Genomic DNA, 23,427 nt, shown 5'->3' on the forward strand with positions numbered 1-23,427 from the left:
CCTTCTTCTTCTGAAACTTCTGAGGTCTGAGTTTCGGATGAAGCTTCCAACATCTAGCTTGGTCATGGCCAACTCTCTGACAATGTGTGCATGTAGGTCGATCACTGTCTTTCTGAACTGTTGTTGATTTCTTTCCCTTGTTAAAACCCTTCCTCTTGCTATCCTTTGAGTCTTTGTTTTCCAACTGCTTGGAAGTTTTTGGTGTAAACTTGAAAGGTCTACCTCCTAATTCAACATGAATAGGCTGTACACAAACTTGATCAAAGTCATTGGGATTAAACATTAACAACGTATGTTGTAAATAAGAATGTAGACTACCGATATACTTTAACAAATTTTCTTTTGACTTCATTGAGATTCCAAGTGTAAGTGTTGTCTTTCGAAATTCTTGAGTGAAATTGTGAACACTTTGTCCTTTCCCTTGTCGCAAGTGCTGCCAATCAATTACAATTTGCTGCATATACCCTAAAGGATAAAATTTCTTTCTAAGGGATTTTAGAAACTTAGTCCATGAAGAAATTAATTTACCCTTATTCTTTAAATCTGACTGGGTTTGACTTTCCCACCAAATTAGGGTTGTACCTCCCATCCTAAGGGTAGCTAATTGGATTTTAGTTTTATCATCAATAATATTTTGAATTCGACAATAAACTTCTATTTGCTTTATCCAATTATCCAATTTCTCAAGACTCATTTCTCCATTATAAACAGGCAACTCAAACTTTATGTCAAGTTTTAAAGAGAAGTTTTATGAGGCTTCTTTTCTTCTCCTAATTCTGAACTGGAAGAAGAAGATGAAGAAGATGATGATGGAGATGATGGAGGTGAAGGAGGTTTATCAACCTTGCCTTTACCTTTGTCCTTCTTCGATGTCTTTGAAGAAGAAGTTGAATCTCTTACCTTCTTGTCTTCGTACAATTATCCCAACATCTGCTACATAGTCAAGAATGCCTGCTAAAACTGTTCTTCACTCATCTTAGTTTTAGTGTTTTCACCTGCATCAGGTCCTAACATGGTTGATTTATGAACGGTCCTTCGCTTTCCCACTTCGGGATCGCCTTCTTCAACTGTTCCTTCTCCACGTCGCGACCTCGACCTGGTTAACATTCACTGGCTAACTCTGCTATCGTAACCTGCTCTGATACCAAATTATATGATCTGATCGATCATATATTAAAACTTAAGCAGAAGTTATTAGCGTCGATTAGTGAATTGAATGAAACCAAAGGTGCGTTAAGCGAGAAGACATAAGCAATGAAGAAGGATATGCAACGGAACTTAAATCATTAGATGCATAAGAAATGAAGCAATAGACTGTAAAAACACAGTTATACCAAACAGCGAGATTGATGACGGAGTTCGTCCCTGATGGACTACGTCTCCGGGTCCACTTTCAAGATGGGCGACCGTTTTTATTAGGAATGAAAAGAAGGAGTTGTTTACACAGTGATTCTGTCAGACTGAACTTGCACACAAGAAAATATGACCTCTGTAACCAGAAATCTCTCTAAACCAGCTTTCCAACGCCGCTTATGGTTTCCAATTCCACCTCCAAATGCCCAAGATATGATCAAAACACCGACTGCCTCTCTATCTCAGCCTCTAAATGACAAGTACCAAAAACACTCAAAATCCTCACTAACTCTTCACAAGGCTGCAAATGCTTATTTATACAGTGATTAGATGCATCATAACCATTGTTTCTCAATTTGGAATGCATTAGCTGACTTGAAGGTACAATTTAGGGTTTATGGTTGAGTTTTAGTGTCACATAGTGACATTCACCATTTAGGAATTAATTTGTTTTATCAAAACTTCGTTAAAACCCACCAAAAACCTTAGAATAGTCTTGAAACTGTTAGTCGTTAGCTAACTGGGCAGAGGAAGGAGACAGTGCATGTGAACGCACAGCTAATGTCGCAGTTAACACTCTGGTAGCTCCGCTGACTAACTACACATTCTCTGTCGCGGTGAACTGACCCCGACTGCCACGGTAACGGCCTCCATCTGTTCACATGGCCTGTCCTTTGGTGGTTCTGACGCATTTTCTCGCTGACAGTTAGACTGCAACTATCTCTGTTCGCTTACAACCCACGACGTAAACTATTCACATGACACGGTCTAGGTCGCAGTTACGGTGACTGCCCTCCGCTGGTTTTGGACAACCCGCGGCTTAACCATACCTGGTCACATGTTTCTGACGCAGTTAGATGACCGCGCGGTCTTCTGACTGTGTTTCTTTTAATTTGCAATGTTTTATATGTTAATACATATGCCGAGGGTTGTTGTGATGGGTTTAGGACTAGGTCATTTAGAGTTTAGGTTTAATGATTAATACATGGTTTTGTTTGTATTGCAATATGGTGGATAGGACTTAGGCATAGGTCTAGGGCATTAGGATTATGGTCTAGTTTTTTAGGATTAAGGTTTTTTTATAACACATTTGTCACAATGTGACAAAATCAAAACACATCATCAACACAAGAGCATTTACGACGACACCTTAAGAAGGTGAACCATATCGAACCTTGACATTAACGACACCCATGTCGACACCAATCCTGCAAAGACGAACGCCCAAAACACATGTCGTCGACCAAAACCTGGGGATCTGTCGATGAACTTATGTTGACAACCAGGCGCTGACCCATCTTAACTGAATGCCATGAAACCATAAACATTACCTGAACAACCTGATCCATAACCAACATTGTCGTACTGTCGAAGTTGAACTGAAGTGACAACGACATTGAACACTTGTACAATTGAATCAACGAAATCCTCTTGGATCATCAATGCAGGCCCGAATAGGTTCTTGCTAATGTAATAAATTATGTGCTCCTTATTATATGGTTCGTCCTAGACCAATACGCTAGTGATGGCTACATCTGATGCCGATAGATATAGGATATAGTCTTTATTGTGGTCGTGTGGGCTAATTGAAAGGAGCTTGAGATAACGCGTCTTTTAAAGCTTCAAATGATTTTTGACCCTGATCATCTCAATGAAAGGGAATATTCTGTCAAAGGAGGCACAGAAAGCCTTACGTGAAAGTAGCATTATCGGGGACAAAGATTCATAAGTAATTGGCCTTACCCTGTAATCTTTGTAACTATTTCAATGTTCTTGAAGGTGGTACTTCCTTTATGGCTTGTACTTTGAGAGGGTCAACTCTAATACCTTGCTAGGAAACTATAAATCTCAGTAGTCTTTTGGCATTGACACATAATACACACTTGAGAGGGTTCAAGCATAGGTTATATTGTCGACATCTCTGAAATACTATGCGGAGATCCTCCAAATGGTTAGCACGCTTCTTAGATCGTACTATAAGGTCGTCCAAATAGGCGAGGATAAGATGAGCCAAATCATGGAAGATGTAATTCATGGACCATTGAAAGGTGGCGCCAGCATTTTAAAACTGAAAGGCATAACTTGGTATGTGAAACATTTGGACCGATATGCGAAAGATGTCAATAAACTTACTCAATTCGCGGCATTGATTTATCAAGTGGTTGGGTTTATCACATAGGGCACATGTGACAGGTGATTTTTTTTTGCCAAACGACCTTAGATCATTTTTTGCCTGATCTAGATTGATGATCGTGAGAGAAGATGTGTTGATGGGGGCCTTGATGGATTGTCAGCAGCCTTTTCTCCTCAAACACACATAAGATGGACCTAGATGCTTCATTCCCTTGTGGTGTGGTGTGATCTGATGGTTCAATATCTGACCCGACTAAATCAGAATTCTCTGCAATAAATTGCCACATGAATCCTAGCATAGAACAGAATTTAGAAAGATGGGGTCAGTGTCGCACGTGATGATTTCCTGCACAAATTTGGCAAGTGTGACGTTTGTGCCTAGGTCTGGTGCTTTGGGAAACACGGGTAACCGGATACAATCGGTTAAATGCCCTTAATTCGAGACATTGGCTGATCAAATGATATGGTTTGTTGCATAAAGTGCACGTGGGTGTATGTAGGGGTGTCGTTGATCCGGGTTGCCTCTGATCATGGCGGGAGGTTGATGGACCAGAAGAGGGATAGGAGCAAGAAGCTTCTTCCCTCATGACGTAAAAAATGGTTTTGGATCCATCCTCTGCTGGGAGTAATGGGGTATTGGTTTGGGTGAGTGCACCTAACGCATCTCAATATCGAGGGATTTCGAGGCAATGATGAGTGTAGTGCCTATATTCCGCACATATGGCACATGTGTGGTTGGTGCGCAATGCCTTATGACACGCAGGTGTGCTCTTTTCTCCAGCAGGGGGAGGAGGGTTCACTAGTGCTTTTGGGGCATGCAGAAGAGCTTTGAGCTCATCTAACTTAGGGCACATATTGGTGGGGTGCCCAACTATTTCACACAAAGCACAGGGTTGAGGGACCCTAGAGGAGGGAGCATTTGAAGCTTCCACCTTTTTGACTTTTTTCCTTTTTGCTTATCCCTTTTTCTGGCACCGGCTGGTGTCAGTGTAGGCATTGCTTGTTGCGGTGTGCTATCCTGAGGAGGAATAGGACTGACGCCTGTTGCAGTGATACCTGAGCTTGTTGACATGGCTTGAGGGGCCATATACCAGACCAGTATCGCCAGAGCCATATGGGGCAACGAGAGTGTTGCGATGACTTGGTGTGAGACAAAACTAGGTGGGGGGAATAAGAAGGGTGTTTGAGTGATGGCATATGGTAAGAAAGTAGGATCGGTAACAACATTGTTGTTGGTATCCGAAACTGGTTCTTGAGCTTGGGGGGTGTTTGATGAAGTCATCATGCACACTGGTGCTCCTGTGGTTGGAGAAATCTCCTCTATCACAAGAGGGTCTCCTAGGAATGTCCCTAGGAGTGTTGATGGCTTAAATTGGCCTGGGTTGAGTTCAATGTAAGTGGTGATCCATTCAAGAGAAGATGAGACAAAAGGTAGCACACCATCTGGTGCAGGTAATGTCTTCTTCTCATAATATGTGAGTTGATCTATTGTAATGATTTTTCCATCATGGGGGAACATCATTACCCTGAATACAGATGAGGCAACTGCTAACATCTCGTACATGTAACTTCAGCCCAACAGGATATTGTAATCCAATTGAGCGTCCAATACTTTGATATCTATTAGTACGGTTTTGTCGGCCAGTTGTACTGGCACGCCTTGGTATAGGCCTACGGGAACTGAAGGGCGCCCGTCGTATACTCTAAGCGTGATGTCAAAAGGTTTGAGTTCAGGGGATCCTAGTTTCTACCAAATAGATTTGGACATTATACATGTAGATGCCCCTTTGTCGATAATGCAACGATGGATGGTGATATTTTGGACTGAGACTAGGATTTGGAAAGCAATGACTGATCGTAGTCGTGTTGAGCAATCCAAAGTGTGGTAGTTAAATGATTTCTCTTATTATGACATTATCTTGTGATGGTCTATTACTATTCTTCTTTCATTCAAATTATATTTTCATTATCATCAAGACTAATGCTAATCAATAAATAGAAGAGGACACAAGATGTAGGCATGCAGCCAGGGAAAAACCCCACTCTGGAGGAAAAGTCAGTGAAAATTATTCCCTCAGTAGATTTAATAGATGAGATGACCAAGACCCTTATAATCTAAACCCAAGACATCCTCCATCAAGTCATCCTTGAAACTGTGTGAGCACCGAGTCCTTATCATTATGATAGTACCGAGACCTTGTCACTTGGCATCACTTAAACCTTCTTCACTGCACCTAGACCTTGTCACTATGGCAGCACTGAAACCTTCTTCATTGTACCTAGACCTTGTCACTGTGGCAGCACCAAAACCTTCTTCACTATACCTATACCTTGTCACTGTGGCAGCACCAAAACCATCTTCATTGTGATAACATCTAGATCTTGTCACTGCACCAAAATCATCTCTGCAATTTACAGTGAAATTATATCTCCATTATACTATGCCTTTGTCGAAATCCTATGAACCCAATCTTTGGAAAAGATTTGAACTGTCCTCTTGTAATAGTATCAAAACTTCCTCTCTGAAATCCGAACTTCTCTATTGGTGTAATGCGAAGACCTTATACTCATATATATAGTTTTCTGCATGTGTAATAGGCCAACATGACTTTGTTGAATTGTTGTGTCTCCATATGTGTTGAGGCCAACTTGAGTTCAGTTAATTATAGCTGACTTGATGATGATCTATTTGAAGTTGACATTAAGGAGACTTGATGGAGGAGTCTTTGACCAATCAACAAAATGACTTTGACCCAAATAGATAATCCTAAAGCCTACAATGGAGGTTTGACCTATGATAATTGACCCAAGCATGAAACTCGTGCTTTAATAATAATAATAAATCTTTTTACTTTTCTTTTGACAAATATATTATATTTTGACTTCAAGTACAATTATGAAGACTGGACATAGTTACATTCTTCAACAAGTCATGGGGTAGCTTTATCCAAGTCAAAGACCATTAGGCAAGAATCGGTTGGGTCGATTGTGCCTAGAGTGGAAAGTAGGGCTTTCCATTGGGTTGGGCATGTTTGTAGGACCTCTAATGCTGACATAATTGAGGGAGATTGCGCTAAGTCGTCAACTATGTTGTAGCTATGAGCAGCTTTTGAGTTATGTCATATTCGTCGTAAAGGTCCTTTGACCATCTTCGGCATGGGTTCTATAGGAAGTTGAGGAATGGTCAACAATGTTGTAGGTGTTGTTGTGGTCGAGGTGGATAGGTTGGGTTCTGGGGGAGCTTCATAACTTCTGTTTTGCGTTTGCAGGAGAATATCTTCTCCTGTCATGAAAATGTCGTGTTTAGAATTATTATGAGGGTTCCCTCCATAAGGATGTGGATGGGATGGTTGTTGTTGAGTGTTAACCACTCCCTGATGGGAGAGGGTCCTACATTACTGCAGTTTGTTGCCCTCCCTGCCCCCTATTGTCATGTATCCTTTTCAACTCAGGGAGTTGAGGACAATGATGGGTATAATGACCATATTCCCTGTAGATGGCACAGAAATGATTAGTCCGTAGACTGGTGTTCTTGTTTTTCCTCTGTAGATTGTTGTTAGTCGGCCTCTGGTTTTGATTTTGGTTAGGGTTTCCCCTTGTCCGGTGCCAGTGGGGGTCGTTGCTGGTTGTTGCCCCCCTGTCCAAGGTCTCCCTTTGGTTTTCTCTTTGGTTTTTTCTTAGCAACATTAGGTGGGTTAGCTAAGTTCAGCTGCTCCTTTAATTGTTGTTGTTGAGCGAGAGAAGGTTGCACTAGGTTAACCCTTGCATTATTTTTCACTGGTGGGTTATTTTGTTGTTGTGCGGGGAAAGGAGAATATTGATTTCCTTGTCCCTGATTGGTATATGGATTCTGGGAAGAGGACATTGTGTTTGTATTCCTAGAGGAGTATTGGTTTCCCTATGGGGGAGGGTATGGGCCTCCATGTGGGGGTTGATATTGGTTAACCCTACTAACCGGATTTTGCATCGGCGTGGGTTGACAGGGTAGTATCATGTATGTTGTAGTGGTGGTGTGTTTTGCGTAGCATCAAATGCTTGGCCATTGAACAAGTATCCAAGGTACATGTAGGTGTTGCTGATTTGGTTTTCGATTATGGACCCTATCAACCCATCAGCAATATTGGATGTGCTTGGTGTCTATTTATAGGTCTACAGGTGCAGGGTGTCTGGAAGCACATGATAAATATATCTAGACTATGTGTATATAAGCTCTAAATGTTGAGCTTTGCTAATGGCTTCTTCCTCGTTATGTGGGGATAAGTTTGCCACATCTTTTGAAATTTCCGATGTAAGGGATCTCAAAAATAAGTCGAGGAGGATTTTGTCTTCAAACTGTGCTTTAGACAAGCTACAATGTTTCCGCCATTCATGGATATGATCCGATATGTGTGTAGTAGGTATTTGTTTGAAGTGGGTGAGGAGTTTTAGGCCCAAATCATGACGAACCGAGATGATATGAAACCAGCTCAAGAAAAGATAGAAAATATAGATCAACACCTTAGAATTCAGCCTCTTCGAGGGGGCAACCTCCTGTACATTACATAAATGAACAATTCTTGGATGATACAAATGAAAAGACCTCCTTTCTATATATAGGAATCTAAGGGGTCATAACATAATCAGAGTCGACATAACAATAAAAATGTAAGGAGACAATAATAACAATAATGGGCTTCTATGGGGCACATTAGTAACAATATGGGCACTACATGGGTACATCAATATAATAAGTGGGTTTTACTAATAACAATAAGGGGTTACACTAGTAGTATAGGGGCCTAACATGCTCCTCTCCTTCAAAAAGCGTTGTCCTCAACGCTTGAGTAGTTCTTGATGCTTCTGTATAAAATTCTTGTCCTCCCATGTGGAATCTTCAGCGGGTAAGTTCTTCCACTTGATGAGATACTCTGAAATTGATCGATTTCGTAGCTGTCGAGTTCTTGTTTCTATGACTGCTCCAGGTTCCAATATGATTTTTCCTTCCTTTTCAATATCTGGCAATATTGTTTGAATTGGGATCTTTTGCAACTTTTGAATAAGTGGCCATACTTCTTTGTCCTTCTTCCATTCATCCCTTGCTTCATTTATCCAATCTGGTTGGATAATAGAAATAGCACAAAACAATGCTTCCACATCCTCATCCTTGAAGAGTCTTCCCATTCGGTAAGGTTGCCATTTTTTAAGTGCATGTAGTATTGCCAACATTTCCTTCTCATAAATAGCTTGCTTTAGATGTAGCAGTAAAAATACCCAATCGCCTACATCAAAACATTTTTCACTCTGATGTTGATCTACATGTTGTTTCATTTGATTTTGCACCAAAGTGGCATTATCCTTTAAATGTTGGAGAACTTGTTGTTGATGCTCGATGTGATATTTCACTGCTTGAACCTTTTTCTTCTTGATATGTCTTTCTATATTTAGAGTTTGAGGAGTGGTAATTTCTTCCAATCCTTTACAAGATATGGTCGGATTCATTTCTTGACGCTCGATGTGATCTTTCACTTCTTAAACATTTTTCTTCTTGATATGTCCTTCTATCTTGAGAATTTGAGGAGTGGTCATTCTTGCCAATAGTTTACAAGATATGTTTTTGTTCATTTCTTCTTTCTCGATGTGATCTTTCACTTCTTGCACCTTTTTTTTCTTGATATGTCCTTCTATCTTGAGAGTTTGAGGAGTGGTAATTCTTGCCAATGATTTACAAGATATGGTCTGATTCATTTCTTCTTTCTCTGGGGTGGGGTCCTGGCGTATATCTTCTTCTTTTGTTGTTTCTTGATCCTTTTCTTCCTCCTCTTCATATTCTATGTAAAATAATTTCTTCTGAGCACACTTATGACCTTTAGTGCATTTGCTATCACAATTGTAACAAAGCCCTTTTTCTCTTTTTTCTTCCAATTGTTGTGGTGTAACCCTTGTAGGTTGTGGAAGGCTAAGAGAAACAACACTTCCATATTTATAGTTGTGAGGGGTACGCTTCCTGGTTTCCATAGCCCTTTTACTCTTTCCAATTGTTGTGGTGTTGCTCTAAAGAAGTTGTTGCTCTTTGTATCCTCATAATGTGCTATCATTTCCTCCGTGAAAATTGACCACGTAACAAGTTGTTTACGAGAACAAAGCCCTTTGTACCATAAAAATTGATCTGGTTCTAAATATGAAGATGTAATATATACCTTTTGTAACAGTTGTACACCATGTAGATCAAAATATTGCTCCATCTGAAGTATCCAATTTACCGGATCCTTGCCATCAAACTTCTTCATCTTGTTTTTTCATGATTTTAGGAGCTCGACCTTGAAACGACTGTAACTCTGTACTTTCAGATCTTTAAGTTCTGAAATTGAGACCTATAGTAGCCCTCTGTGTCCTCTTTCCAATGCCACTAGTCTGATCCAAATTGGATTCTCTAAGAAAGAGTTATGCACAATCTCCCAAGATGACCTGATTATAGACCTTTCCAGAAGAGCGAACTTGTATGAAGTGCCACGTGTCACTGTTTCGACCTTTGGATTTGAAAAAGATATACAAAAAACTACAGTCCGTCCTCTTTCTGTACCTTCTTACAAAATTTCAATCCGATCCCCAAAGAGAAAGTTCTGACAATTTTCCCTAGGTCACCTGTTTGGAATGTAATTCAGAAGTCTGCAAATAGACCAACTTCCTCAGATCATATCTCTGCACATATAGCGCGAAAAGCTCTGAAGTTCGGACCCGAGGTTCAGCGCGATTTCTTCTCAAATGGGTTTTTTTTGCAACTTCTGAAACGTCGCAGAAAAAAAAGTTATAGTGAAAATTCCACGATGACCTGTTTGGAGCAGCGAAACCCTAGAATCCAAAGCTCTGATACCAAATGTTATGAGACCAGCTCAAGAAAAGATAGAAAATATAGATCAACGCCTTAGAATTCAGCGTCTTCGAGGGGGCAACCTCCTTTACATTACATAAATGAACAATTCTTGGATGATACAAATGAAAAGACCTCCTTTCTATATATAGGAGTCTAAGGGGTCATAACATAATTAGAGCCGACATAACAATAATAATGTAAGGGCACAATAATAACCATAGTGGGCCTCTATGGGGCACATTAGTAACAATATGGGCACTACATTGGTACATCAATATAATAAGTGGGTTTTACTAATAACAATAAGGGGTTACGCTAGTAGTATAGGGGCCTAACACGAGAGCTGAAAGAATGTGAGGAATGTTGTAGCTAGGGAGCTAAAGTTTCCATGTGACGCAGAAGGTTGGTCAATGTACCATTTCATTGTTGGCCCAGTAAGGGTGCGTTGAAATAGTCGTAGTCGAATAGTATCGTCTGTGATACTATTAGATGAGCACCATAGGTGAAAAGTCATGACATGTTTTCCTGGGTCTTCTCCCTGTTTTCCTTCGAATTTTGGAATGTCTGAAGGGAGCTTGGTGGGCATGGCTGGCTAATTTTGGCTATGAGCGATCGAGTCATTGGTTAGTTTTCTTAAATCCGGTAAGTTTAAAGAAGCTAAGAATGGGATCTACGAGTTATCCACCATCGCGAAACGATTTTGGATAGCTATATGTAAAGGGGTCCTTTGTGGGGAAGTGTCATGAGAACTACCTTGGTGGGTGTCTCGTGGACTGTCCGGAGGAGTGGTATGTGGGCTCCCCAAAGGGGTAGCATGTGGGGACCCTTGTGGGGTCATGAAAGGTGTGCTTTGACGGGGAGGGGTCCCGAGCAAAGATGCACCGATAAAGGAAGATCCTATAATGGTGGTTGTGTGATGTCCTCTACGCCTAAATGGCAGGAGTCCTGGCACACCTCTCGGTAATGGGGGGAGGTTTAAAAAGTGTCTAGATCGACGGGTAGCCTGGGGTCCCCTATGGTGTCGATTAGAGTGTGTTCTACTTTGTGTATGGTGACGTTAGGAGATGATTATTCAAAGCAAATAAATCACATACATAAAACAAAGCGAAAAAAAAAATTCCCTTTAACTTTAGCCTATGTGATCAATCAAACAAAAAATGGTTTTCGTTTGTTTTTTTGTATGAAAAAGATCCTAAGAAGACCTATTCGTCCTTTCCACTCTCAAAGTAACTGGGCCTTGCGAAAATATCTTCTGATGGATCCTGGGGCAACGTCTCAAAAGAACTGGTGACGCCTTCCAGCAGCCGAAGAATCAACCAAGGTAATGAAAATGAGGCTCAAGTGATGCCCGCACCGTCACCTATAGGGAAAGGATGCCCTAGATTTTGGCCACTAAAGTACCTTTATCCCACGTGAGCATTTGAGTCTTTAGCTTCTTGGTAGTCAGTTACCAGTACCGAGCACTAGATGGGTCGGGTAGCCCCAAAGAGTACTGCATGCACTGGACCTAAGTCAAACCCCCTATGAATCAGGTCTCTGCCATGCTCGGGTATTCTTTTCCATGGGATGATTGAAGGATTTTAAGCTCCCTAAAAAGTCAACTGCTATGTCTCAAAGATGTAACATGACCATGGCAACTTATGGGATGCCTACCCCCAATGGTCCTAACCTGAACTATAAATTCTTTGGTGGCCCTTATGGGGAATTTAGTTGGTTCAAGTTATGGTTGTTTTTAAGGGTCTTACTTTTCTTTAGGGTGTGAGATGTAAGCTAAAATAAACTAAGTATCAAAATCTCCAAAAATTGGATGCCTTCTAATACAAATTTTATAGAAGCTTAGTGTGTGGTGTGTAATTGTGTGCAAGTGATGAAGTGAGCATGTAAAGTGTGAGAAGATGTGGATATTCGGTGATCTGTTCCAATATTCTCCTAATTACACTAGATTTCAATTGTTCCTTGCATGAAAAAGAAATGATATGTGGATAATGGGCCACTTACTCTTTTTCCTATTACACTATGTGAATTTCAAAACAAGGAGATGGAAATTCAAATGCTTTAAGAAAGTTTTCATATGCAAACCCAGGTTCATCTAAGAGACACAAGGGAAGTAGAGATTACTTACTTTCTGTAATAACACTTGCTCCTAGTCCCATAAAATGAAAGAAATGAATGCTTTGGTTAGTAACAAGATTTGTGGATGATGGGCCACTTACTCCTTTACTAATTAAGCTATGTGAAAATTGACAATAAAAGTAAAGATAGTCTAATTACCCAGTTAATTATGATTAGTAGAGTAATTAAGTAATCTAAACTGATTGGAAAAAATTTGCAGAGGTGAAGGAAATTCATTAAAGGTTGCCAATCATTTGAAAAATGAGAAATTACAAGGTGTTTTTTGCTTTTTGGAAAACCACGCGTGTTTCACAATGCACAGACATGGTGGCACGTTTGTCAGAGGAAAAGTCATGGAGTGTGCGTCTGTCTGAGAAGTAGTCGCCCAGTCGACAAGAAACTGTTAATTAACAAGTTTCTCGGCCAACAATAGGTCCACAGGGTCCTGCAAAAATTCTAGAGAGGTACTGAACGCCTTGTAAATCGATTATGCAGAGAGAAAGTCTTGCAAACACAACCTTTAGATTAAATAAAATACAACAGTATGGTCGCCATTTCTATGGTAGTGTTTTTGTAGCAATGGTGTACCAAAAGACACCTCCTTAACAGTTGGTTATTCCCTGCAAAGGAACACAGACAAATTTGGTGTTGTTAGTGAACAGACTTAGATAAACAAAGCATTGCAAATAGTGAAAACAATGCATATATAAACATGAACTAAAACAAAGAGATAAATACACAAACAATTTTCAATGGAGAAAACAAGTCAACAAAATAATGGAAAAAACTCCCTTTATTAATTGTTGGTAGTAGAAGTTGAATACAATAGATGAATACTAAACACTTGAAGAGAATTCTTTGAGCTATGGTGCTCAAAAATCCTCAGCAAGGAGGTTCCTTTCCTCAATCTCTTTGCAAGCTTCTCCTCTCTCTCAAAGAAGTATGAAGACTCTCTCAATGGTGGACTCTTCTCCTCTCACTAAGATGATGGATTTCTTAGAAGCAATATGGCCAACATGTTAGTGCTCTTACTTTCTTTGCTTCAACAATGAAATGTTGGGTTGCTCTGATAGCAATTTGGCCAACATAACATTATCTCATTAATTGGTTCTCTTGTGGCCTGTTTATAGAGAATTTTTGAATCCATCTCCCCTCTCTTGGTTCATGAATGACAATGACTCATGAGTAGGACAAGATGATTCCATTGAGGGTTGCATATCTTCAGGGCGACTTGAATTCAGCTATCCTATACCAAGATCATGTCAGGGAATTGCCTCCAACTGTGGGAAGTGGTCCCGATTTTGCTAAGTCGGCCATTTTCTCGACCGCGCAGCTTTCGAAGGATATACCACATGGTGCGTGGCTATCGAAGAAATAACTGCGCATACTTCAATTTTTAAACTCCATAAACTTTGGACCTTAGGAGAAATTACATTTTTTGAACTCCATAATGTCTTCAGCTGAAAAGTCTTCACCTGTGCAATATGTTGAATGACTTTTAGCGTCTTCTGGATTGTGCAAACATGTGTACGATTTTCTGGTGTTAACAGTTAGTGTTAGGGTTGAAGCTTGATGGTATCTATAGTGGCAAATACCTGGATAACACCTTAGTTCATGTTAGTATCTTAGATCCTTGCATAAGTGTATGGCAATAGTGTCATGACACTTGGATCTTTGATGTGTTGGATATCCTGGCAGTTAGGGTATCCCTAGCATTGTGTATGTTGTTGTACTCTTCTTGGATTTGGAACACTTCAAAATGAGGTCAACTTTGTACCAGTTGAACAATTATGAATACCTCCCTAGTTAAGAGGGAGTGTTGAGAAATGTAACTAGTAACGGTCTTCATAATTGTCTTTGAGTCATGATGTAATGTATTTGTCAAAAGAAAGAAAAAGAAAAAGTGTTTATTAGCATGGCTTTCATGGTTAATTATTTTATTTCTAGGTAAAAGACTCTATTGAGGGCTTCTAGGGTTGAGTCATGAGTCTATGTCCTTGTCATTATGGTCTAGACCCTTATTGGGAATTTTGTATCAAAGAAATGAAATTATTTTGATGTAATTGAGTCATTTATTCCTCCACCATCAAGTCGGCCTACCTAGTGTTCATGTCGGCCTCAAAGAACAAACTCCAACCACTATATATAGAAAATGAACTCGACCTAATTTGGAAGCATGAAAAACAATATTCGATTTGCAGCTACAAGTGAAGATGGAAATGCGAGATACATAAAAGAAGGGTCTATCCTATTGCGCGAAGTAAAATAAAGCCAAGTGAAGGAATCTAGAAGCCTAGCAAAGAAGTCTATAATGGAACAACGTGTTGAAGAATGTAACTAGTGTCAGTTTTCATAATTATATTTGAAATGTATTTGTCAAAATAAAGAAAGAAAAAATTATTATTAAATAAATTGGCTTATTAAAGCATGGGTTTCATGCTTGGGTCAATTGTTTTTAGGTCAAAGTCTCCATTGAAGACTTCTAGGGTTTATGTTAAGTGTCCTTGTCCATGTCACAATGTAAAGAACCCTTCTTGGGAATTATTTGTTAAGAAAGAAAAATAATTTAATGTAAATTAGGTCAATTAGGCCTCCTCCACCAAGTCGGCCTCAAGGAAGGACAAGTCAGACTCATTAGAAGAATTTGATCACCTAAGATGACTATATATAAGCAACAACTCGACTCATTTGGAGGACATCTCACACAAGTTCGAATTGAAGTAGCTGGGAAGCAAAAAAGGTGCAAAGTTCAAGAAGGAAGCTGGAATCGAATTTTTTGGGTCTCTCTCTCTCTCATGTGCAACGAAATTCTGAAGTTGCATCAAGGTCGAAGTTGTGAAGTTGTTGCATCAAGGTCGAAGCTGTGAAGTTACATCAAGGTTGAAGTTGTGAAGCTGCTAGGCTGAAGCTATTGAAATTGCTAGATCGAAACTGCAATCTTGAAGCTAGGTCGAAGTTTTATTGCTAAGAAGCTGAAATTTCTAGATTGTTGTTGGGTTGAAGTTGTTGGATAAGAAGAGACTACTAAATCATCTTGGAAGGCTGACTTGGTGGAGGAGGAAGGTCTGTTGGTCTAAGGTCTTGGTCTATCTCATTTGAATTACTGAAGGAAGAGTTTTTGACAGGGTTTTCCCCTATATAGGGGTTTTTCCCTAGTTGTCTGCCTACATCTAGTGTCCTCAGCCTTTGTGTTTTGGTTTTTCCAAATTGCTTGATGAACTAAGATAATAAAAGAACATAAGAAAAACAATAATAACTCAAACAAATCACAAGTAATTATCAACAAGAGAAAATCTCTCTGCCTTTCCGATTTTCCAACACAATGAAGTTGTAGGTACTAAAGATACAGTATGAGATTTGCAAGGGCAAAGGTATAGTATGAGAGTTGCGGGACCGAAGGTACAGTATAAGCTTCAGTGTGACAGAGCAGGCCAAGACCTTGTTGACTCGTTTTTGAGGAACAATTTTGTGTTGAATTATGAAGAAATGGGCTCGTGTTTGACAGATCGACTTGAGAGGTTGGCTTGATGGTTGAAGGAATGTCCTTGTCTTGGTCTAAAGGTCCTAGTTGTCTCATTTGATTTGGTTCTTGAAGAAGAGAAGAGATTTTTGGGTTTTCCCCTCAAGGAGGGGTTTTGCCCTAGCTGAGAGCCTACATCTTGTGTCATTGATCTTCATGTTTCGTTTTGGTAGTTGCTTGATGATAAGAAGACAAAGAAATTAAAAAATAACTAAAATATCACATGTAATTATCAAGTTAAGAAAATATTTCTGCCTTTCTGATTTTCCAACACACTACTATAGGGGAATATTACTCTTTTCATGAAAAAGTTTCACTTTCTTCTTTTGGCACCTATAAGAGAGATTCTCTTACACTTATGACAATTCGTTACACCTATGACAAATTCTATTACACATGTAAGGCACACTATTCCGAGGAAGATTCATTTACACTAATGATGCATTTATGACAGGACATACAAATGCTAAAGTGCATTCCTGGAAGAGAATAATGTGTACAAATGATATATTATTATAAAACCTCAATGATTAGGTGTTATCGTTTGCATAGATTGGCCACTCCACTAGCTGATATTCCTCAGGATATCAAACGCTTCATTTCAGGCTATTTTAGCCAACTCTGAACCCCCTTTTGCTCCTATTCTATAGAGGAGAGGAGGCACACTAGGTTGAATAGTTCAAAGATCGAGTTTCCTTTTGTGTTCTTGAGAGAAGTTGCTATGTGACGCAATATTTATTTTGGTACGAATGGGAAAAATCTCACTATTAATGTTCTGTATTTCTTAGAACTAGTTGTTATTTGATGTACCACTAACCTCATCTCTTGATCTGCAGTATCTACACATTTGAGTTTTCCATTCAATGCTTTTGTTTCTGCATACATGGAGCCTTTATTGGTTTTTCAATCTTGCAATTTTACCATAGAATGAATTATTTGAGTGCAAATCTGAATATCATGTGGATGTAAAATTACAGTATGGATCCTACCGTATAGAAGTCTCTCTATATCTTTGCAAGAGGCCATCTTCATCAGCTTGTGGAATTGTGTTGGTGTCAAAGATATGGTGCTCAAAAGGAATAATATTAATATGTAATGTCTTCTCTATGCTCCCCATATGTGATGTTAGGGGGTGTTCAAAAGAAATGATATGTAATGTCTTTTCTATGTTCCACATATTCAATTTCAAGGGAAGATGTGATTTTTGTGATGAGATCTCTACTACCAGTGACCTCCTATTCCAATTAAGGGGGGATGTTGACAATAGGGGTGTCATCTTCTTTTACAGCCAGGACCAACACTATATTGAGTTGTATATTTATAAACCCACTGGCACTCGTATCCCTGCCACAGCCAATCTTATATTGAGTTAGGTATTCATATATCCACTCTTATTTGTGCCATGACCAACCTATATAAATGGATATTTATAAACCCACTTCCATTTATAACCTTATATTGAGTTGGGTATTTATAAACCCACTGCCATTTGTATTCATCATTTTTTTAAATGGCCTCCTCGTCAACTTAAGAAGGGATGTTGAAAATGGTGTAAGCTTCACTTTCACAAAAGGCCACCCTCATTATCATATTTAGATTCAGTTAACGAAAACCTAGTCAATATAGCTCATAACCACTACTAGAGAAGTGCCATACCCCTTGAGTTGTGTATATATGCACTAACTCATATCATATATTTGTATTATTCGTATCTTGTGATCATTCTTTCATCATTGATAAAAGGATTTAGCCTACAGGAACCATAAACTATAGCACTCTCTTTTTGTTGGGTTCTAGTTCTCTATACCACACTATTGTGGATGGTCATCCTTCTCTCTCTAGCAAACTAGTGCTGTATCATTATGCTTCTCTCTCTTGCAAACCAGTATTGTTTTTTCTTTATTACAGAAATTGAGTTTGCCGGTTGATTCCATTCAATCCCCTCTCTCCTGTGAATTTCAATATCAAATGAAGGCACTCTCCCCTACAAGTTGGGGACCAACCTATTGTTTGGTAAATCTCCATGGTAGGTTGGATAACTTGATCTAAAATGACTATATTCCCAAAAGAATGGATTCTTGAAATTGTACAGTGATTTCTGTAATTTCTCCTAAGACAGTACAAACCTAATCAATCCTGTTACTAGTAGATAGTAGATAGCCATCATGGTGAGTTTGAAAATGGGATTATCAGAAATGGCTTTAATGACAATACTCTGATGGATGTCTGGTTTTGTGGCAAATTTAGACTTAGAAGGAATTGTAAAATATCTTTACATCCTTGAAATGGACTGCATGGGGTCTAATAAATTGCATTCGTTTTTACATTTTGTAGTAAGTCTTTCATAATTTAATCCACCATACAAATCGTGCTTTGCTAAAAAATGGAAAATAAGTAAAAGAATCTGCTTAAAAGTCATTTGGAGAAGCAGCAATGTAACTGAGCACCACAAAAAGAATTGATATTTCTCATTTTATTCCAAAAATATAATGCTACAAACCCATATGGGAGCAAATTACCAGCCTGCACTGGATACATATCATAGTCTCCAGGGAGTTGCAGAGATTGCTTACTGCCCTCCTAGGTGTGTATGCAGGCTGGATGCTCTGCTCCTCCAATGCAATTTCACTACCGCTGACATTTTTTCTTGCAAGAAGGAAGCTGAAGAGCCATAGTCTTTACTGGAACTTTCCTGGATTTACAGAATGATAGCAGGCTAGTTTCCAGAACTTCTCCCGTGTCTTTCATGTCAACTCCATAATTCTTTAGTCGGCGAATATCACGGAGAATAGGTGATTGCCATGGTCCATCCCACCATCCGCATGGAAGTAAAGGTGTGAGGGCGCATTGATCAGTTTGATTATGGCAGCTCAATTTTCCTCCAAACCGATTCCAGACATGCCCCCACCCTACCTGGTTGCCCAAACCACCTGCCAAAAGGGTGCTCTGAAAACTGCTGTAGAAAGAAAAGTTTAATGGATATGCCAAAGTCTCGTCTGCATACAACATATGACAGCTTTTAGAATCTACAACCAAAGGGGAAAAAAAGACCCTTTGTAAACAATTGAGAACACTGCTGTGATTTAAACCTCCAGAAGAGAAACTATGAGAATAAAGAATCCTTCAAACATTTGCAAACATACCAAGCTTGTTTGCTGCTGCCATGGCAGCAACGAGCTGAGCATATGTGGTACCCACTCGCCTGTGAGCTCCAGATATAACTGCATGCCTGGCCCGTGATGCAAGGAAGAAGTCCACGAATGCAACCCATCTTGGCATGGGACCCCAGTCCCTTGCTCTTAATTTAGAAGGCTGTAGAAGGTGTGGATGAATGACTGAAATCAGCTTCCAATATCACAGTGGCATTATATTGTTGCATTCATGACAGTCAAAGGGACAAAAAGAAGCCTAAGCCAGAACCCTGATAAGCATCTCACAGACTATCATTCCAAAGTTCAAACGACCTGAAGGAGGGTCTGCTGTTAACTACATCATTACAACGAAAGAATAATCTCTGAGGGGATGGCATATCCCAGAGTCTATGAATATAAAATTTAAACCATATGTAAAGCATGGACTGTGGATTTTATGGATGTTACAGATATTCTTCAGTCAGTCAACCCAGCTATAATGTTGTATTATGAGTTGTTGGTTGTAGTGTAGAAAGCATTGATCGGAGAAACCCAGTTATATTAGAAGATGAACAAGGAACTAGAACCAACAAATTGCAGGACAATTCAAGGAATCAGGCAACCAACAAAGCAGCAGAAATAAACAAATTTTGTGCTACTTGAACAGAAATAAAGTTGACTCTCAAGTAATCACAATGATTCCATTTGATGAATATATGCACGTGTAAACAGATTGGCTATCAATGTACATGCAAAATCACAATCCAAGCAATTTGAGAAGCTACTTGACGCCTTTCTCCTGATTAGTCTAGTTGATTTTCTTTTTGTTAGTAGTTCAAGAAATCCAATAACAAACTAAAATTGTGATGATTCTGGTATTGGCAAAAATCATTTCAAACTGTTAGAAGCATAAGTAAAACAATCCACAACATATAGCTCTGAATGCAGGAATGACACAAAACAAGTTCATCAATCCCTTCTTTGATAAAGAAAGTAAAACAAACCTGAAAGTAGGTTGCACTCATGATCTCACTAGCATTCTTACTGGAGTATGACATGTAATCAAAGTGCATAATCTGTATAAAAGAAAAATAATAAGCCATATCTCACAAACTTAAAAGACTAATATAAGATCAATCTCAATTTTACAAAATGTCCATATTTGTAATGACCATCTGTATAAATAAAATATTTTATCTCCATTCATGTTCACCTATGAAACATACAACTACTCACCTCAGCATATTCTTTCAACTCCTTCTTAATATGCCGTACAACTGAGGGCGTATCAGTAACCAATACCACTCGAGGTCTCGCAGTGTTATGCGAAAGTTCACGAAGGGAATTTTTAATACAGCTATAGGCTGCATATAGTGCTCTTCTAGAGCTGGCATCAAATGTATAATTGCATTTAGAAATTAGCAATCAGCCATAAATCACAGAGTTCAATTCAGTATTAGAATGCAACTGCATATTATTGCAAAATCCTGTTGCCTATCATCATTCATTACAAAATTAACCCAGTACTTAATATGGAAAATATCGATCCACAGAAAAACATATAACTATGATCATCAATAACTTTTATATAAATGTATGTTGGAGATTGTAAATACTATAACAACTATTCATATAAGTCAACTGACTACAATAAAAAGGAGCCTTTCTTCAGAGACTAATTCAATGTAAATTGTCGGATTCTTATTTGTTTGACTCATAGAAAAGGTATTTCTATGAAATCCTTCCTTCGAACTACCAACCACCATAACCTTTCCCATCTATTAAATAATTATTACATGCATCTCTTTGAACTACTAACATTATGTATTGACTGAAGGTGCAAAATATAGAGTCCACTAAGGAGATGTGTGACAAAACTTTCACAAAATTACTGTGGGTGGTGGATCTCAAGGAGGACCTATGCAGAGTTATCTGTACTACCATAGAATATGAAGAGTGATTCATCCTCGTGGAATGAATAAATCTGTCAAGGATTGAAGGTAGAAAAAAATTATTTTGCCCATCTTTCAGTTATGATCTATGTTCCCAATCATTGATGAACTAAAAGCAGTCAACACTGTTGAAATGCATTCTAATCTGATTTTGAACATGAAATATGGATGAGCAGCATAAAGCCACTTCTTGAAAATGTACAGTGAAGAATTAATTAGGAAGAATGCCATCTAATTAACAAAATCAGTCAAATAAAGATGAGATTCCAACATGTAAAAATCTTAAGAAAACTCAACTTGTTCAAACATCAATTTAATGAGTTAACAATAAAGATTCTTTGAACATGCTAAACATATATGAAAAAATTTCGAGGATGAGTTCATAAAACCATGGGATGGATAGTTTACTTCTCAACGTTCCTGGATTTAGGGTCATCTAGTTCCAATAAAAGATGTGAATTGGAAAGTAGCTATGTAGCTGTATATGTGACAAGATATCCAGTTAGAATCTCCAAATTAGAGGTACTGTTTCCCTTGTTACAATTTAACCAACAGATTTAGGTTGTGCAATGGAAATTACCACAAAGTTAAGAAAGATGTTGAAGACAGGGATGTTGATGGTTATAGCCGGACAGGTGCTTCTGCATAGGCTAGGTTTCAAGCATACAGAAGATGTCCAAAATCCCCTTTAGTAGAAAATCCACAAAATTCTGATCTGCTATAGTGAACAATCTGAAAACTAGTTTCTTTTCACTAAAACACAGAATTTCTCTACAAATTTGCAGCAGAATAGGAACAGAAATAAATAAAACTCACATTTCAAGACACAGAATTTTTATAGGGAACCCAACTGGGAAAACCCTCTGCTTCTTTATTGATAGAAACTGAATAATTGATCTCTTACAGATACAACAGTTTCACTTGGAGAATACACCCTTCTCCCTGCTTATCCTAAAGCATGAAACCCTTGCAAGAATGCTGCTCATGCTGCCCTCTTCGCTTGCTCTCTCCTCTGCTCTGACTTCCTAATGCAAACCCAAGGAACCAAGTCCCTAATTCCTTACGCAAGAACTGATCCTTTACCTCCTAAATTCTAGCGGATGAGCCAAGGGAAAACTTCCTTCTACCAACTCGCACAAGTCTTCGTGTCATGCTCACTTACAAGCTTACACATAAAACTGGTGCATACAAGAGTGACTACAATTGTGCCTTTGTTCCTTCTTATAGCAATTTAGATGGCTAAAATTATTGAATTTCCTAATTAAGGAATGATTTTGTGATTGAGTAAGCACGAGTTAACTGCTCATGCAACTCGTCTATTTCAAGTCAACCACTTGAAACTCAATCACTTGTGTTTTTTCTCAATCAACTCACACTAGAAAATCAAGAACTCGACCTTCAATTTCAACACATCATTTTACTGCAACCTGACTTGTTCTAATTTTTAGGGACACTCCTAAATTTTAGGAACTCGAGCATGCACAAGAAGGAACTCGAATTTGACTCCTTGAATTAAAGCACAAACAAGGAATCAATTTCTCGTAACTATTTTCAACCCTCCCTCTTAGCGAGGAAGGGATTCCCAGAAGAACCTCGTCCACTTGGATCTGTCCCCAACACTACCAAGTTCTTTGTTGTTGCAGTTGCTCCCTCTGAACTTGAAGACTTCCCTGCTTTCTTCTGCAAAACCCGCGTTGAAGACCTATTCTTTACCACCATGCTCTACAATTCCACTTCTTTAGTCATAAGTGCCATGTATCCTGTGTACCTGTGTATATGCTTCTTGATGTTGGAAGACTCAACTCTCTTCTCATCTCCCTTAAGTAACTCCTCTGCCCACTTGGGTCGAACTTTCCTTATACTGAAAGTCTCTAATTGAGTGGTTGCCTCCACTCGCCCTGGGCTATGCTCCTCATCATCATACACGTCAGCCCAACCGCCAACTAGCTTAGACTCAAATTGAAATACAGGATGAGGCTCCCTCTTGAGAGCTCTATCCTACTCTCGCTCAACCAACACTTCTCTACTCTGAGCTCTCCCTGCCCTGCTACTCAAGGCTACATCTGTCTCTACCTGCAAATTGTAGAGATTCTTCACCCTCACACCTATCTATTTCTTAGGTCCAGAAACTAAGTGTTGGAGGTACGCCTTACCTCTGCTGAAGATGATATCATAATCGTTGTCCTCGAGGGTAGATACTGAAACAAGATTCTGCCTCAATCCTAGAACATAAAGAACATCTCTGAGATGAAGAGGATTACGTGACTCCCTCTAAAAACTGACAGTACCTTAGTTGGCACCACTTAGGTTATGATTCTGATAGTGAAATGAGATTTGGTGATGTTTGGTGGTATATGAAGGTATTTTAAATCGCGT

General features: G+C 39.1%; 1 protein-coding gene across 3 annotated transcripts in view; it reads right to left on the minus strand.

The window, feature by feature from the left end:
• Window positions 1-12,760: 12,760 nt before the first annotated feature.
• Window positions 12,761-23,427, minus strand: part of LOC149200726 (uncharacterized) — a 68,700-nt gene continuing 58,033 nt past the window's right edge. The window contains exons 5-9 of one of the 3 annotated variants that reach the window (XR_016253850.1): window positions 20,336-20,486; window positions 20,104-20,175; window positions 19,112-19,280; window positions 18,488-18,964; window positions 12,761-13,068 (exon numbers count right to left, since the gene is read on the minus strand). Coding sequence is in view for 2 of the 3 variants with exons in the window: in XM_089402778.1 (XP_089258904.1) it covers window positions 18,597-18,964; window positions 19,112-19,280; window positions 20,104-20,175; window positions 20,336-20,486 (760 nt within the window). In the remaining variant the exon portion in view is untranslated. Of the gene's footprint in view, window positions 13,069-18,419; window positions 18,965-19,111; window positions 19,304-20,103; window positions 20,176-20,335; window positions 20,487-23,427 lie in introns of those variants that run through there. The other 2 variants (XM_089402778.1, XM_089402779.1) reach the window with 2 other exon arrangements.

This window comes from Pinus tabuliformis, chromosome 2_1 (assembly GCF_031772625.1).
Source record: "Pinus tabuliformis cultivar Carrire ecotype Pingquan chromosome 2_1, CPIR1, whole genome shotgun sequence".
Classification (NCBI taxonomy): Eukaryota; Viridiplantae; Streptophyta; class Pinopsida; order Pinales; family Pinaceae; genus Pinus; species Pinus tabuliformis.